The sequence below is a fragment of the Dipodomys ordii genome, unplaced genomic scaffold (assembly GCF_000151885.1).
Source record: "Dipodomys ordii isolate 6190 unplaced genomic scaffold, Dord_2.0 Scaffold2, whole genome shotgun sequence".
Taxonomy (NCBI): domain Eukaryota; kingdom Metazoa; phylum Chordata; class Mammalia; order Rodentia; family Heteromyidae; genus Dipodomys; species Dipodomys ordii.
This window is the reverse complement of record NW_012267218.1, coordinates 18,061,011-18,076,624: the sequence shown is the minus strand read 5'-3', so window position 1 is coordinate 18,076,624 and position 15,614 is coordinate 18,061,011. Positions and strand designations below refer to the sequence as shown.

At 35.0% G+C, this 15,614-nt stretch overlaps 1 protein-coding gene across 1 annotated transcript in view; it reads right to left on the bottom strand.

Annotated features, from left to right (window-relative positions):
• Nucleotides 1-15,614, bottom strand: part of Cep128 (centrosomal protein 128kDa) — a 294,901-nt gene that overhangs the window by 28,821 nt on the left and 250,466 nt on the right. The window contains exon 20 of the mRNA XM_013013420.1: nucleotides 11,553-11,576. Coding sequence (XP_012868874.1) covers nucleotides 11,553-11,576 — 24 coding nt within the window. The remainder of the gene's footprint in view (nucleotides 1-11,552; nucleotides 11,577-15,614) is intronic.

The following is a 15,614-nucleotide window of genomic DNA, read 5'->3' as shown; positions in this document are numbered from 1 at the left end:
TTAGTAAGACTATGGCTCCCTAACATGTTTTAGACTATATAGCTAATGTTTGGTGGCTAGGGAAAACACACACTCACACACATCAAAGTTGTGATCCATTAGTCTTTGTGGTGGATACAAGTAGAAATGAGATGCTAATAGAGAAAAACATTGAAAAAAACCCAGAACATCATTTATGGAAAAGTAGCTATGCAAAATAATTAAGAAGAGAACTCAAAGAGAGTAATGAGGGAAGGGCTATTTTAATGGTTTGGCCTTTTACTGTTTGATGTTCAAATGTAATACGGTTGGGGGCAATGATAGGTTGAAATCGTTCACTAATGTTAAATAATTAACATGAGACCATCTGGGGTATTTAAATTAATAGTGCTAATAGTGACAATTTATACTCTCTCACGCTTTCATCTAAGATCAAAGTTTATTAAAAGCCCTAAACAAACTATATAAACACTTGTGTGAGTTGCAGAGCTGTTTTGCAGATACATAAAATAAAAAAAGATCAACTGAGGTATTAAATACAGCTGAGCAAGCTCAAGACAGAACTAGTAGCAGTTTAGGGGTATGCCAACTTTTTACTTCAACACTCAAAAGGAATCAGAATAGATGAAAGTTGTTCAATGGAACCTATTTACTAATAAGTTGAAGGCATATTCTGAATATAGTTATAAAATGTTTCTTCCTTATTTCTGAGTAACTTCTTGCTCTGTTCCTCTTCACTTTGTACCTCTCGGTAGACCCTTGTCAAGTTCTCCTTATGCATGCATTTATTTACCCTCACCAATCACAAATAGCATTATGGTATGGGAAGAACAGTGTCACTAATCAGAACACTTGGGTTCTAGCACTAGTTATTGTCATATTTACAAAGTGGTCAACTTCTCTGATATGCAGAATTCTCCTGGTTCAAAAGAAGGTTTTCACAAGGATCCCTAAGATCAGTCATACTTCTATCTGAAATGTGATGTTCATGGCCCCATAGATTTAGTCAGCTGTGTTCTCCTGGACAGTGTTGAAACACAGTAGGGATTCAATAATACTGATTATATAATATTGTATGATAAAATCAGAGTTAGTTGTATGATAGCAAGTACTAGTACATGGAAATTTGTGAAGATCTGATTTTAATACATTCTCAAGTAGACTCAAGCCAATTAAAAAAAAGGAACTTTAACAATATTACCTAGTCTAGACAAAATGAAAACAGGATGGATAATTTTTCCAGGGCCATATTCCCATGATGGAGATATAAAGAGATCTATTCTTTTTTAAGCACCACAATATCCATCATTTAAAAATCAGAAAACTAACATTTACCTCTCTCTCTCTCTATGTGTGTGTGTATGTGTGTGTGTGTATCAGATGTGCAGAATGAATACATCTCACATCCATTTTTTATTGTTTATCAATGATAAACACAAATACAATACCCACCCATTATATATTAAGAGGGAGTGCCATTATTTTATCTTATAGTTATTTTAGGATCTTTTAAAAAAAACTAACATACTATTTTTCTGAGAATTCATCCTCATATACTGCGTTAAACAGACTAAAAGGCATTTCTTTTAGGTACTATATTTTCAGAAAGATATTGATTGTGTGTTATAATATACATTCATATTACCTATATACAATAGAAAGCAAGAGTTCTTTACTCCAAGAATGCACTATTATTTTTAGAGTGTTTGGAACTGGACAACAGAACAAATTATTAAACAAGGCAGTTAGACAAGTAGTATGACTACTTAGTAGCATCAAATGTGAACCTGTCACTGACCTGAAAACACTAGGCAATTCAGTAATACTAAATTCACCTGCTGGTGAAGTTGCATTTGTCATGTGATTTCTCCATGGTACTTTCCCTGTGTCAACTTTTATAAAAAATTTGACAGGGCTGTAATAAACAATTTGTGCAAACTGAAAGAAGTCTTATGTTTTTAAGCTGATCATCACCTCCTGCCACAAGGCTGTAACTCTGTATAAACAGTCCTCTTGTTTAAGCATTTTTTTTCATTTGACTATAGGCTGTTGTGTTTTAGAGGCTTAGTCCTTTGAAGATGACCCTACTATTGGAAAAGATACATATTTTAATGCTGACTAACACAGAATACTGTCTTTGTATTTGGGGATGAGGTAGAGAAAGGAGAATGTCTAGATTGTTTTACTCAAGATCCCTCATGAGAGATTCATGAGGACATTTCCGTTTGCCCTCGATGCGAATATACAGAAGGTACATCAACATTAGAGCAGTGGGAAACTTGGCAGAATGGGCTAGGACAGGGTTTGTGCAAAACCTTTTTCCGGTTTCAGTTTGAATGGGTTCCCAGGAAGTGTCAAGTCCGAACAAATCCAAAATTTTACAATGTGGCTGGGCCAAAACTGCTGAGATTCACCTGATTCTGGGTCAAAACCGTACAGAGCACACTGCGTTTTATTTGGTGTGAAGCCAATTGGATTGAACCTTTCAGGCAACTTCAATGAGAAGCTCATAGCCTTGGCAAAACCAAAAATGAACCTAGCTTGATCTTTGGTTTGGAAACAGTAAGTTCAGGCTTTGTAAAGAGATAAAGGCAAGTTTTACTTAGCTTCAAGATTCTTACACATATTCAGGAGAAGCACAGCAAATAATTAACTATTATTTAGACAAATTTACATACTCAAATCAGGATTTCCTGGGCATACTGAGCACTTCAGTACAAACATTAATTCATTGGGTCTATATATGCCTCAGTGTCCTACAGTTCTTCAACTTCTGTGCCTGTAGAGCTCTGTGTATAGGTAGTCTTATGAAGCATAATTATTGCCAGATCAAAGGGGAGACAAAAAGAAAAATACAGGGCCCAACACAAACTGTGTGCTCTAACATAGAGGGATGAGACTATGCTTTTATCAATGTTATTTAATTTATTGTATATCATCCTACTTCTGTGTCAAAAATTACACAGTGATTTGGCATTTTATATGCATTTTAATAATCTATAAGCTTGGTGAAATTCTCTTTGGACCATTGCAAGTGAGGATTTGAGACTTAATGCAGTTATTTAAAAAAAAACATTCACTTTCTATTTCTGAAAGTATACCAAAAAGTCTTTATTTACCAAGACTTTTCAAATAACTAGCTATTCTTCTGCTTACTGACATTTAAACTCAACATGCACAGAAAATATTGAGAAAAATAAAAATCTGGTTACCTTTCAAACTATTTTTGAGTGCAATTACTTTTAGTACCTTCATTTAAACTTAGCATGTTTTCATCCAAACATGAATCCTGAATACTGGCAAAACCCTAACTCATTGTAAAATATATCAGTTAAATCAGGCCTAGTTGCTGTTTGAAGGAAAGTCTGTCTTCATTTTTACTTTCAAAGAGGTGTGTTTGTGTGACAACTAACTTTTGAACTGCAATTCTAAATTCAAAGTTAATTCCTATCTTCCAAGTTCAAGCATAGAGATGGCCAGATTGTGCTCTCAGACAAAGCAAATGTGCTTTCCTCAACTATTTCTTACCAACACTTTCTCTTCCTTGGGGGCCCACACTCTTTCAATTGAAAGTAGGGTGGTGGAAGAGGCAAGGTCATTAAACAAGCTTGGATTCATTCCTCCTGCCCCAATCAATATATGTCTAACTCATAACACTTCAATTACGGGATGTCATACAGTAAACCTAACACAACTGTTTTGAACAAAAATATATGGGTGGCTAAGGAAGACAAAATGTCTTTCCACAGTACCTTAATAAAGGAAGTCAGTAGGTACCCAAATCTTAAATTACCCCTTTATTTGGCACTCTCAAATGCCTAAGATAAATTTTGTTAATGGGGAAGAGGATTTAAAAACATAATAAGCAAAAACACTAAAGTAATGTCTTAAAGACTTTATGTCCTAAAATTTTTATCTTTTTGCAATTTACGTGTGTGTGTGCATGTGTGCGTGTGTGTGTGCGTGTGTGTGTGTGTGTGTGTGTGTGTGTGTGATACCTGGTATGACATAGCAGCTCAAATTATATTTTCTCTCACTTTTTGGAAATTCTACCTTTACTTTTCCCATATATCATGTCAATTGTACCATATATTTAAATTCCATGTGCTTAACTGTCTATTTCCTAGTTTTATACTCGGTAACACTGGCTTATTTCCAAACTCCTGTACCAATTTTTACTATCTTAATTTCCAAAGCTTTGATGAGATTAAAAACAAAACCTCCTCAGATGTCAAAATGTCTTCTCTATAAAGAATTTGGATTTGGGTATTTTTGATACATATGTATTGGTATACTCATAATTACATCTTCAAGTGATTATTGTTTGAGTTAGAGGTATAATTGCCGTTCATATGTTAGTTTCTATCAAAGAAACTTGATAAATTATGTCTTCATAATTTAGCTATTAATTCCTTGGCATTTTCAACATAAAAATAATAGCATTTGCAAATAGTGATAGCTTTATTGCTCCAGCCAGTACCCAAGCAATACCTAAGACAAGTTGGGAATGGAGCATCTTTTGATACTTGGATTAAAAGGGGAAATTTAAATACTTTATGCTAGGGTGATGTTTGCCATCATCTTTATTTTTCTCATAGTCTTTATTGTTCTTTATTAGATTTAGGAAGTTTCTCCTAAGGAGATTAAAGTGTTGTTGTTGATGGTGGTGGTAGTGGTGGTGGGTTGTAATGACGGAAATAGTGGTGGTTGTAATGGTGATTTTACTTTCTATAATTTGTCAGCGTATGTTGAGTTACATGGCTTGGTTTTCTACTCTTAAACTACCCCAATTCCTGGAACATTCAGTTCATTTATAATGAATCATTGTTTTTATTCATTTACATATAAGCCTTAAGCAAAACAATGTCCTATAAAGTGTTTTGAAACCATGTTAATAGCTAAGTAGACATTATTCCTTATTTATATTTTGTAGATATGTTTTTTCCATGAAGTCATGTCAACTCATAATATGAGCTAGGCAAGTGCCCTCTTTTGTAATATCTGGAATAGTTGTTTTTTTTAATTACTATTATTTTTTTCATGCTTGAACTCTGGGCCTGGGCACTGTCCCTGATCTCTTTTGCTCAAGGCTAGTGCTCTACCACTTGAGCCACAGCTCTACTTTTGGCCTTTTGGTGGTTAATTGGAGATAGGAGTCTCTCATACACATTCTTATCCAAGCTGGCTTCAAACCATGATCTTCAGAACTCAGCCTCCTAAGTAGCTAGGATTACAGGTGTGAGCCATCAATACCTGGCTTGGAAAAGATTTTGAAAAGCTGAAATTATCTGCTCCTGAAACATTGGGTAAAACTCATCTTGGGTTTGGTCGTTCTCTTGGAAAAAAACTTCAACTGATTAAAATTTGTTGATTAAAAATTATTTTTAAAAATGTAGTTACAGGACTATTCATCAAACGCATTCTTAGTCCTGTAAGTTAGGATTTTCTAGGAATTTGGTTAGTTCTCCTAATTTTTCAAATATATTATAAATTATATATGTTATTTAACTATGTGGATAAATTCTCCAATATCTATAATCAAAGCTTATTCTATTATTATTATTATTATCTTTGAGTAGTTGTACAAAGAAGTTCCAGTATATGAATACAGGGTGTTTGACAACATTGTCACCCATCATCCAAGCTTATTCTTTATTCAAAATGGACAATGGTCTTTTTAAAATTATAGTTGACTGATGGAAGATGGTTAGTCAAACAAGCAGCTTGATTGGCTTACAGTATGTTACTTTTCTATTTCACTGATACCTAGGTCTTTTCCTAGCTTTTCCTTTAACTAGTTCTATTATTCTTAGAATTAAATTTTAATGTCAATCCTGTCCTTCCTAATATCAGCATCTAAGACTTTAAATATCTTCCTAAAACTGACTTGTTTATTCTACATTAACACATTTTTATTATTCAGTTCTATATATTTTGCACTTTTTACTATAATTTATTTATAGAAGAAGCCTGCTTCTAAGTCTATGGTAATCTTAGAGCTACTTATGTCACTAAATTTTGGCCCTTAGATATGAATAGGAATGTATGTGAATATTCCATGGAAGATTATAGGAACTCCCTTTTGTTCTTTTCTCTGATTATAATGTAAATAGCAGGGCTGGGGTGGAATGGCATTAGACTCTAGTGAGAAAACTGAAGATGGCAGAACAAAAGGGCAGCAAGAGCTTGGTTTTGTGGTAGGGTGAAAACATCCTACCTGCCATTGGCTCTTTATGTGGTTCCTAGCTGGAAACTAATTTTTATCTTACTTGAGCCCACTAGTATTTCGAGTTTTCTCTGCTGTTTCTGTCATGCCTAACATGGACTAGTACAAGGGTACGAAAAATCTATGGGTTTGGCAATAAAATGAAATTTGTGATGAAAACAGAATTTATATCTCCAAGTTGAATCTCAGTTCTCTACTTTTTTACTGTATTGTCTATATTCCATCTTCACCCACGACACTGGCTTACTAAGTTTATGAGTTCCTTCCTCTACAATACGATCACTCTGCCTCTGCCTCTCTGAGATCAAACTGTCCCAATTTCTGCTGGTGGCTCATGCCTGTAATCCTAGATACTCAGGAGGTTGAGATCTGAGGATTGAGGTTCAAAGCCAGCCCGGGGAAGGAACTCCATGAGACTCTTATCTCCAAATAAACCACCAGAAAACCAGAAGTGGCTCTGTGGCTCAAGTGGTAGAGTGCTTGCCTTGAGCTGAAGAGCTGAGGGGCAGCACCCAGGCCCAGAGTTCAAAAGTAGATGATACATACACAAAAAAAGGTGTGTGTGTGTTGGGGGGGGGGGGATATTTCTACAGTTGGATTACCTCCAGCATGCCTTTCCCCCCAGGTTTCCCTCACAGCCTCTCACTATCTTGCACAGCTCTATTACATTTGCATCCTTTTATAGCACATTTACCACCCACAACCCCTGAATAAAAAGCATCAGTGGCTCTCTGCTACCTAGTTATGCTACCTCTTCTCATCCCCAGAGTGCAATGCAGATAACAGAGAACGCAAAATGATCTCAAAACAGCAGCCAGAATCCTTCCCAATATCGATTCAGGAGCCAGTTCTGATAGGTAGAAACTGATATTCGAGAGAAACACATTTGTTCTCTGGAAATAAAATATGAAGTCTAAACTCCTTGGATGGGTATAAAAATTCTAGAATGACTCCTATTATTCTTGCAATCTTTCTTTCTCTCTCTCTCTCTCTCTCTCTCTGTAGTATCTTGTGGATCTATAGGAGGAAAAATATGAAAGTATTGAGCTACAAGAAAAAGAAAAAAGAAACTTTCTAGGTATCAGGAGAATATTAGGGTTAGCTGAGCCCACCCTTCTGGGACTTCTGATTCCAAGGTATCTCTAAACCTTTAATTGTCTTTGAGTTGTTTATAACTGAGTTGCAGACGATGGCAGTACAAACCATTCTTGTTCACAGACAATACATTTTGTCTAGTGAGTCCCAACTGATTTTCTTTCCCATTACAACTTTACCAATATTTTAAATTCATTTCATTCTCTTTTAGTGCCTATGTATGTTTTGTTCTTTGAATGTCACCTTAAATTACTTGTAATAATCCTTATTCCTTCAATTACTCAGTAAAATAAACATATCTGTCAAAAGTTCATTTTATAATTAAATAAGAGTTACAATTTTAATTGTTTAGAAAACATTTTTGGGGCTGGGAAGGTGGCTCAGTGGTAGAAGGTTTGCCTTGCATGCATGAAGCCCTGTGTTCCATTCCTCAGCACCACATAAGCAAAAAAGGCCAGAAGTGGCACTCTAGCTCAAGTGGTAGAGTTCCAGCCTTGAGCTAAAGAGCTGAGGGACAGCACCCAGGCCCAGGGTTCAGCCCCACAACCGATCCCCCCCTAAAAAAGAAAACATTTTTGTAACAAACCCTTTATTGTCTTTTTTACAACATACCAAATATGGAATGCCTTCCCTGGCTCTTTCTCCTAACATTAGTGATGATTCATATTTCTGAGATAAATCTAAAGTACTCATTGTGTCTCCAAACTACAAAATCCATGATTTTCATGATGAACCCAGGCCATAAATTATGCTTTAATTTATTTTAGTTATCATCTTTTCTTTAAAATAGCTTCTGAAACACATATCTACCCCCCCTTGATTCAAATGCTGTATGTATTGCAATTTTATCTTACACAAGACTCATTTATTTATAGGTAAATTTGCATCCAAGTTTCTTGAAGACATTGATCATTGTGTCTGCATAAGATTCCTGGATCACTGGGGACCATATACAGTGCTCCGTAAATATCCTTGCCTTGTCCTACCCAGTGCCTATGAGCTGGGGTTCTCAGCGCAGACCTCCCTCTGGAAAAAAAAAATCACTTAACTTCACTTGGGGAATTAATCCATTATATTTTGACAGAAGGTGCATCTTTCTCAGGAAAATTCTTGCTGAACTTTTATAAAGATGGTCAGAGCTTCTATGAAACACCAAATAAAATACAACACTGCCAGAAAACACCAGGAACTGAAAAATAAAACTTAATGTACTTCTGGGAAATCTTTCCCCTTTACTACTGTACCAAAGTGTCTCTAAGTATGTGGCAAGGCACAGTCTTATGCAGTCTTCCAAGGTCTACAATTAAGCAAGAATTTTTGACAGAGCCTGGGGATTCATTTACATCTAAAGTGTAATTTGTAATCCAGTAAAGTCACCTGATAGGGCTGGGAAGGTGGCTCAGTGGTAGAGCGCTTGCCTTGCATGCATGAGGCCCTGGGTTCAATTCCTCAGCACCATATAAGCAAAAAGAAAAAAAGCCAGAAGTGGCGCTGTGGCTCAAGTGGTAGAGCACTAGCCTTGAGCTGAAGAGCTGAGGGGCAGCGCCCAGGCCCAGAGTTCAGGCCCCACGACTGGACCAAAAAGAAAAAAGAAAAAGAAAAAAAAAAAGTCACCTGATAGTGAAAGAGAGAAAAAAAAATTGAACTAAAGGAGGAAAAACAGACACATATTTGGGACCTGAGCATTATGATAATAATATTCCAAATACTGTATCTGAACTCTTAACAGTAATCTGTGGTAAATATTTCTAAGAGATCAAAGAAATTATGTACTCGTGCTGACTTACATCACTAATGCATACAACCTACCAGCAATATCTAATGTGCTTTTTAATACCAACTCTACACAATGTGTATCACCGATATATATCCTGCCATGATTTGAAGTCTGAGTGATGAGAGAATTATAAATGATCTTGGGATTGCTGTTAGCATATTTGATTTTATGAACTATAAAATACTTTGCCAGTTGAATAGCTTCCCAAGTGAATTGAATTCTGGTTCTTATAATGCTATATTAAGCCAAAGGACTTCATATTTGAGTACTAACATGATTGCTGAGCATTTAATTTTTATGATTTTACTTATGATAATTATTTAAATTAAAACTGTCTTGCAGAAACTGCTATTATAAAAACCTAGTCCATTTAACCAATTTTATTTTTCTCGTGATAATTTTTAATTTTTGCCTTCATGTCTAGAAGATGAACTAGACTAAGCATTTCCCATTCTCAAGAATAGTACTTTGTCAGTCTAATAGTTAGATACTTTTTTTAAGCCTAAAAATACAAATAAACATTAAGGATTTTGGGTAGATATGATTTTTATTTATGGATCTCATACTGGCATAATTCAAATAAATAAGAAAAAATCATATAAGAAAAAGCCAATACTTAGTCCTAAAAAATTTCCCATATGAAAATAACATTCAATACAAACTAAATCCTGATGGAAAGACAGCATTCCTAATAGTAAATAAAATATATGTGGAGGAACACAACACTTTTAATTCATCAACAATATCATCATATTGAAAAATGAGAATTTCAGTATATTTTTCAAATGGTCCAGTAAGCCCAAGGCAAAAGTTATTTAACTGCTGGTTAATGTTCTTGTCTGGAGAATGTCAATCAAAATCATCTTCTTATACTTTACTAAAATGTATCCTATTAGCATCTTTCCATACCTCACATTTCTAAAGCAAAAGTATTTGCTTTACATGGTAACTTTGTTGCTTAAAGGATTCTTTTTTCTTGCTTATTAAGAACATACTTGCAGCTGGGTGCCAATGGATCAATCCTGTAATCCTAGATATTCAAGAAGCTAAGAACTAAGGATTGTGGTTTGATCTTCAGAAAGACCAGAAGACTTTTATCTCCAATTGACCACCAAAAAGCCAGAAGTACAGCTTTGGCTGTAGGAGCAAAAAAGCTATAGGACAGTGCCCACGCACTGAGTTCAAGCCCCAGTACTGGCACAAAACAAACAAAAAAGTTAAACTTGATGTGACTAGGGAGAGAATGGGCAAGGGCAAAAGGAAGAAAGAATGATGGAAAGGGTGGTTCTGATCAAGACACACTATAGAAATAAACAGACATGTTAGATGGTAATCTCCTCATCCCCTTATGCAATCATTTGTAGATAAAAAATTTTAATATAAAAAGTTACTACTACTATACATCTTATTTTATAAAAACTTTACTACTATTACTACTACTACTACTACTACTACTCTACTACATCCTATTTTACTTGTTTTCTAAAGACTATTTTTGGTGGCTTTTTAGGGCTCAAATCCAAGGCTTTCCCCATGATAGGCAAGTACTCTGCCATTGATATAGCCCTTAAAAATTTTTAAATTAAAACATATAGATAACCAGTATTAACATCACACTTCTGTATGTCTTCAGTACTGTTTTCATATAACAAAGCAATCTTTACCTGTTTGAAAATCCTTTCAGTGCTGTAAGGTATTGTATCATGAGGTAGTACTATAATTAATTTTCATGTTTTTCCCATTCACACGATTATTAATGTAAAAGTGTTTATAAATATAAACAGCCATATTTTATAAAGCTTGAAAAAGAGAAAAACAATGAAATCACAATCTATAATTCTTTAAAAGTCATTATTGTGAATTTTTTACATATATATATATATATAAGACTAAAGCATACTGAATTATTTTTATTTTGCATTATAGTGTAAGTTTTTTCTCTAACCATTGTGGCCTGTTGGGCCAAAATTCCTATACTACCTATTACTTGATTACCAAACAAGAAGCTGGCTTCTCTTTTTCTAAGTTTAAAAATAAATAGGGAAAGCATGCTGTTATTGTATCTATGCTGTAAAAATTGTTTCCTAATACTAGATTCACCCAAGATTATCCAGAGGTAGGCTTTATCAGTTTTATCTGTCCCTTACCAATCTAACACAGTGATTGTGAATCATAGAAATACATAGACAAAGAACGGATTCCATTTAAACAAACTCTTTTCCATACACTAGTGCTATTGACCCATCTGTCTTGAAAGAGCAATGTCCACTTGAATATGCTCACATTTTTAAACTTTTCATTCAAAAAAAGTCTATATCCACATACCTTTTAGATACAGCTTAGCTCATTTCCCCCTTTAAGTCTGAGATGTTGCTATAGAAATGTTTTCTGGAACTGCTTCCTTGGAGGGCTCTGAAATCCACATCAGGAGACAGCAGTGATTCTGATACAAAAAAAGAAAAGGCCCCAACTTACCGTTTCTAATGCATTTACACGGTCCTGAAAATAAAGCATAATATAGAATTATAAAACTATAGCTACAAAATCATTACAAGTTTACTTAGTTTAAAACTTTTCTATTTCTCCTCTATTATCAATAATTTATTTCCAAAATGTAAAACATCCAACCTCAAACTCAGAATGATCTCTTCAACAGAAAAAAAAAGGAAAAAAAAAAAAAGACAATAACCGCTAAAATAACCACTAAAGCCTTTTAAAAATATTTGATCTAGTGGTGGCACTACAGGGTTTAAATTAATAGTAATTATAAATTCAGGCACAGTTACTGAAAGAAATAGTTCTTACCCTTTGTGTATTAGAATACTTAGCTATATAAGGATATATTAATATTAAATTAGTGTGAATATATAAACCACAAATAAATGACAGCGATGACATAAAAAAAAAACTACCACACACACATTAGCTCTCATTAGCTAAATCAAAATATGATCTCACAGGAAGATACAGTTCAGGTATGAGAATAACTTCAACTATTAAAATCAGTAAGCAGGGCTGGGAAGGTGGCTCAGTGGTAGAGCGCTTGCCTTGCAAGCATGAGGCCCTGGGTTCGATTCCTCAGGACCACATAAGCAAAAAGAAAAAAGCCAGAAGTGGGGCTGTGGCTCAGGTAGTAGAGTGCTAGCCTTGAGCTGAAGAGCTGAGGGACAGCACCCAGGCCAGAGTTCATGCCCCACAACTGGACCCCCCGTCCAAAAAAAAGAGTGTTTAAAATCAGTAAGCAAATTGTATTAAGAACACTTTTTTTGGCTCAAGGCTAGCACTCTACAACTTAAGCCACACCTTCATTTTCAGCATTTTTCTAGTTAATTAGATAAGAGTCTCTCAGGTTTATCTGCCCAGGCTGGCTTTGAACCATGATCCTCAGATCTCAGCCTCCTGAGTAGCTAGGATCACAGATGTGAGCCACCAGTCTTGCCCTTTCAAAAGATTTGTCTTCAAGTTCCACCTGTAGGTTCACCCTCTCTCCTATTCTCCCCTATTTCCAAGCCTAAAGCCTGAAAAGAAAAGCATTGTTAGGACATTGAAAGATTAAGAGGTAGGGGGGTGGGTAGGGAAAAAAAAAAAAAAAAACTTCTAAAGAAACCCTCTTGTGATAATGGTGCTTTATTGTATTTATTATTCATTTTTAAACTTTTTGTTGCTATTATTGTTATTATTATTATGCAATGATGTACAGGGTGATCATGCAATTTAGAAAAACCAGTGGCTCCTATTTTCAGTCATGGACGTTCAGAGAAACATGAACACTGAACACAACACACATACAACATTTTGTGTATACTAAGGGAAATAACCTACCTTTCAGCTGCCAAACCCTTTTACTCCAAATAAAAACATTTAAAACAATAAGAAGTCCATTATACAAATAAATTACTTTATTAAGCCAATCTATTTTTGCTTTTTACAATGTTTCTAGAACACTAACAGGAAAGAAATAATTATAACTCTTAACAGTCCAGGGCAAAAGTAAAAAGATGAAGTAGGGATGGAAAGCTTTAAAAAAAATCAAAGCAAGAATTTCTTAATTACTTTGAAGAAAAGGGTTTGGGGGGGGGGCTTTTTGGTGGGGGGAGGAAGGGACCTGTAGCATTGCATTATTTTGTATGATCAGGTAGAAAAGATCAACTTTAAGAAACATATAATGGCAAAAATAATATTAATGTCACTGCACATAGTCCCTGAATAGTCACCAAGTTAAATGCTCAGTGTTAAATGGATATTCTTATCAGTGAGTGAGTGTCACATGATGTTTCAATTTGTTCTGGGCTTGAAAGATCAAGTAGAAGAAGTGTTTCTGGGGGAATCCTATAGCAGTGTTTTTATGATGAGATTAGCACCCTGCATTTAGCCATCACAGAGTAATCTAAGAGAAGACTTAGAAGCTTATAAGTCTAAATAATCAAGATTCTGCCTCTGGTAAGTATAACAAAACAAGTTTACTGACATTAATTCATCATGGTCCAAGAAAGCTTTAAATGTCATTAGCATATGAAAAAGCTCAATACTGACATAAAATACGTAACTGGAATATCACCTCCAGGTCTAATTTTGGAAACGTGCCTGTGACTGAGGATCATGATAGACATATAATCGGAAAAGAAAGAAAATCATAGTGAGGACTTCTTTCTGTAATGGTTTAAAAGCACCACACCTCTCTGTGGAAGAAAAAAGGACTCCGAAGACCACTGCATGAAGCTCTTTCTGTCAGAGTCACTTCACTAATCCACACTCAACCAGCCATTTTCTATACAAAGAATATAAAATACATCTCAAGAGATGTATGGGTTTTTTTAGTTCTAAGCACTTCCCATAGCAAAACACTCATTGCAAAACATTCCACTGGACAATACCAGTTTTTTAAAATAATTTTTAAAAGTAGAAAATATTTCAAATGTATTCTTTCCCACACTTCAAGAATGTAAAAAAGAAAAGAATAATGTCTTCATTGACTATAGCCAAAAACATCATTTCACATAGTGATGTAAATAAGTTCGAATAAAACAAAGAAATAAAAATCATAACTGTTGATGTAGCAACAGCTAAAAAAACACCTTTAAAAAGTTGATTTTGAATATAACCAATGCAATGGCCTGTAATGAAATTTCATGCTAGCTATTAATAGTCAAGACAGTGTAACTCTGAACTTCAGAAGACTTTAGAATGGGCAGGCTTAGAGGAAATGTCACTGTTATGTCAATTATCCAGTGTTCAATTTTGCCCACAATAGTTAGGACCAATATTTGTTAACTCATTTCACTATTTTTTGTGCGTTTATTCCAATAGCTTACTTCAGGTTCAAAACAACAAAAGTCTGGAAAACTAAGACCATTACAACAAACAAGACTCTAAGCATTTATCTAAACAGCTGTCAGTAAAACTTCACAACATTTTGACTTTCCAAGCAAAGCCCACATGTGCTACCTCATGACCATGTCCTACACAAAATGTATCCTACAACATTCTTGATCACCTTTTACTTAGTGAGTAGCAAATCTCTGAAGCAGAGGCAGAAACCGAGTTTAAAAACAGACTCACCATGTTTTTTTCTACTTCTCTAGCGTCTTCTCTTAGATATTATACTGCCACCATAAGAAGTAAAGGCAGTTGTTGTGTAGCTTTCTTCTGCCTCCTTCTCAGGTTGGCATTTTTTGGTTTCTGGTCCTGTTTGCTATGAGGTGATAGCTGACTGTTACATTTTGGTATGAGACTATTCAGGAAAGACTAATATATGAAAATGGGATGTTCTTTGGTATCTACTTGAGGGAAATACAGAAAGAGCTGTAGGCAGAGTTGAGAATGAGGAATGAAAGGTGCAATGGAAGAGCAGGACTAAGAGAAAGATATGGAAATTGGATATTAGTATTGCTCTCAAATTCCAAATGGAAAAAATGCTGCCTATGAGAAAAGGTAACTGTTCTGTTTCAAGTTCCTACAAATATTTCCACTGAGTTGTCTGAAATAGACACTTTAAAAAAAGAAAAACATCAGATTTATCTTTTATATTCCAAAACATAAAAAGTAGATTTTTTTCTTTAAAAATGAGAGATAATTTCAAGATTCTTCTATTAAAGCATAATGTAATACAGTACACAGAATGTGACTAGAAAGAAAAGAAAGGGCAAAAGACACAGGATTATCTTGTCTCAGGACTGCCAGAGTCTACAGTGAAAGGTATCCTAAGCAAGCGGTAACAGGCATATGCTCAGTGTGTGACATCGGAGCTGGAACACAACGAAAAATTATATACAGATAAAATAAAAACTCCGTAGTGATTAGGAGCAATGCAAATGATGACCAATGTAATTTCCAAGACTTTCCTCAAAAGAACATGTAAGCATCAAATAGAGGAATAGAGGAAGAAAGCCAGCAACTCAGAAACCATTATCCCATCAATTTGTCCCCAAAGATTTACACTTGAAAAACCAAAGCCCATGTTCCCAGGGTGTGAGATTATTTATACACCAGCAAAATAGGCACTGAACTCCTATGCCAATAATAGTGCAATGGTGACTA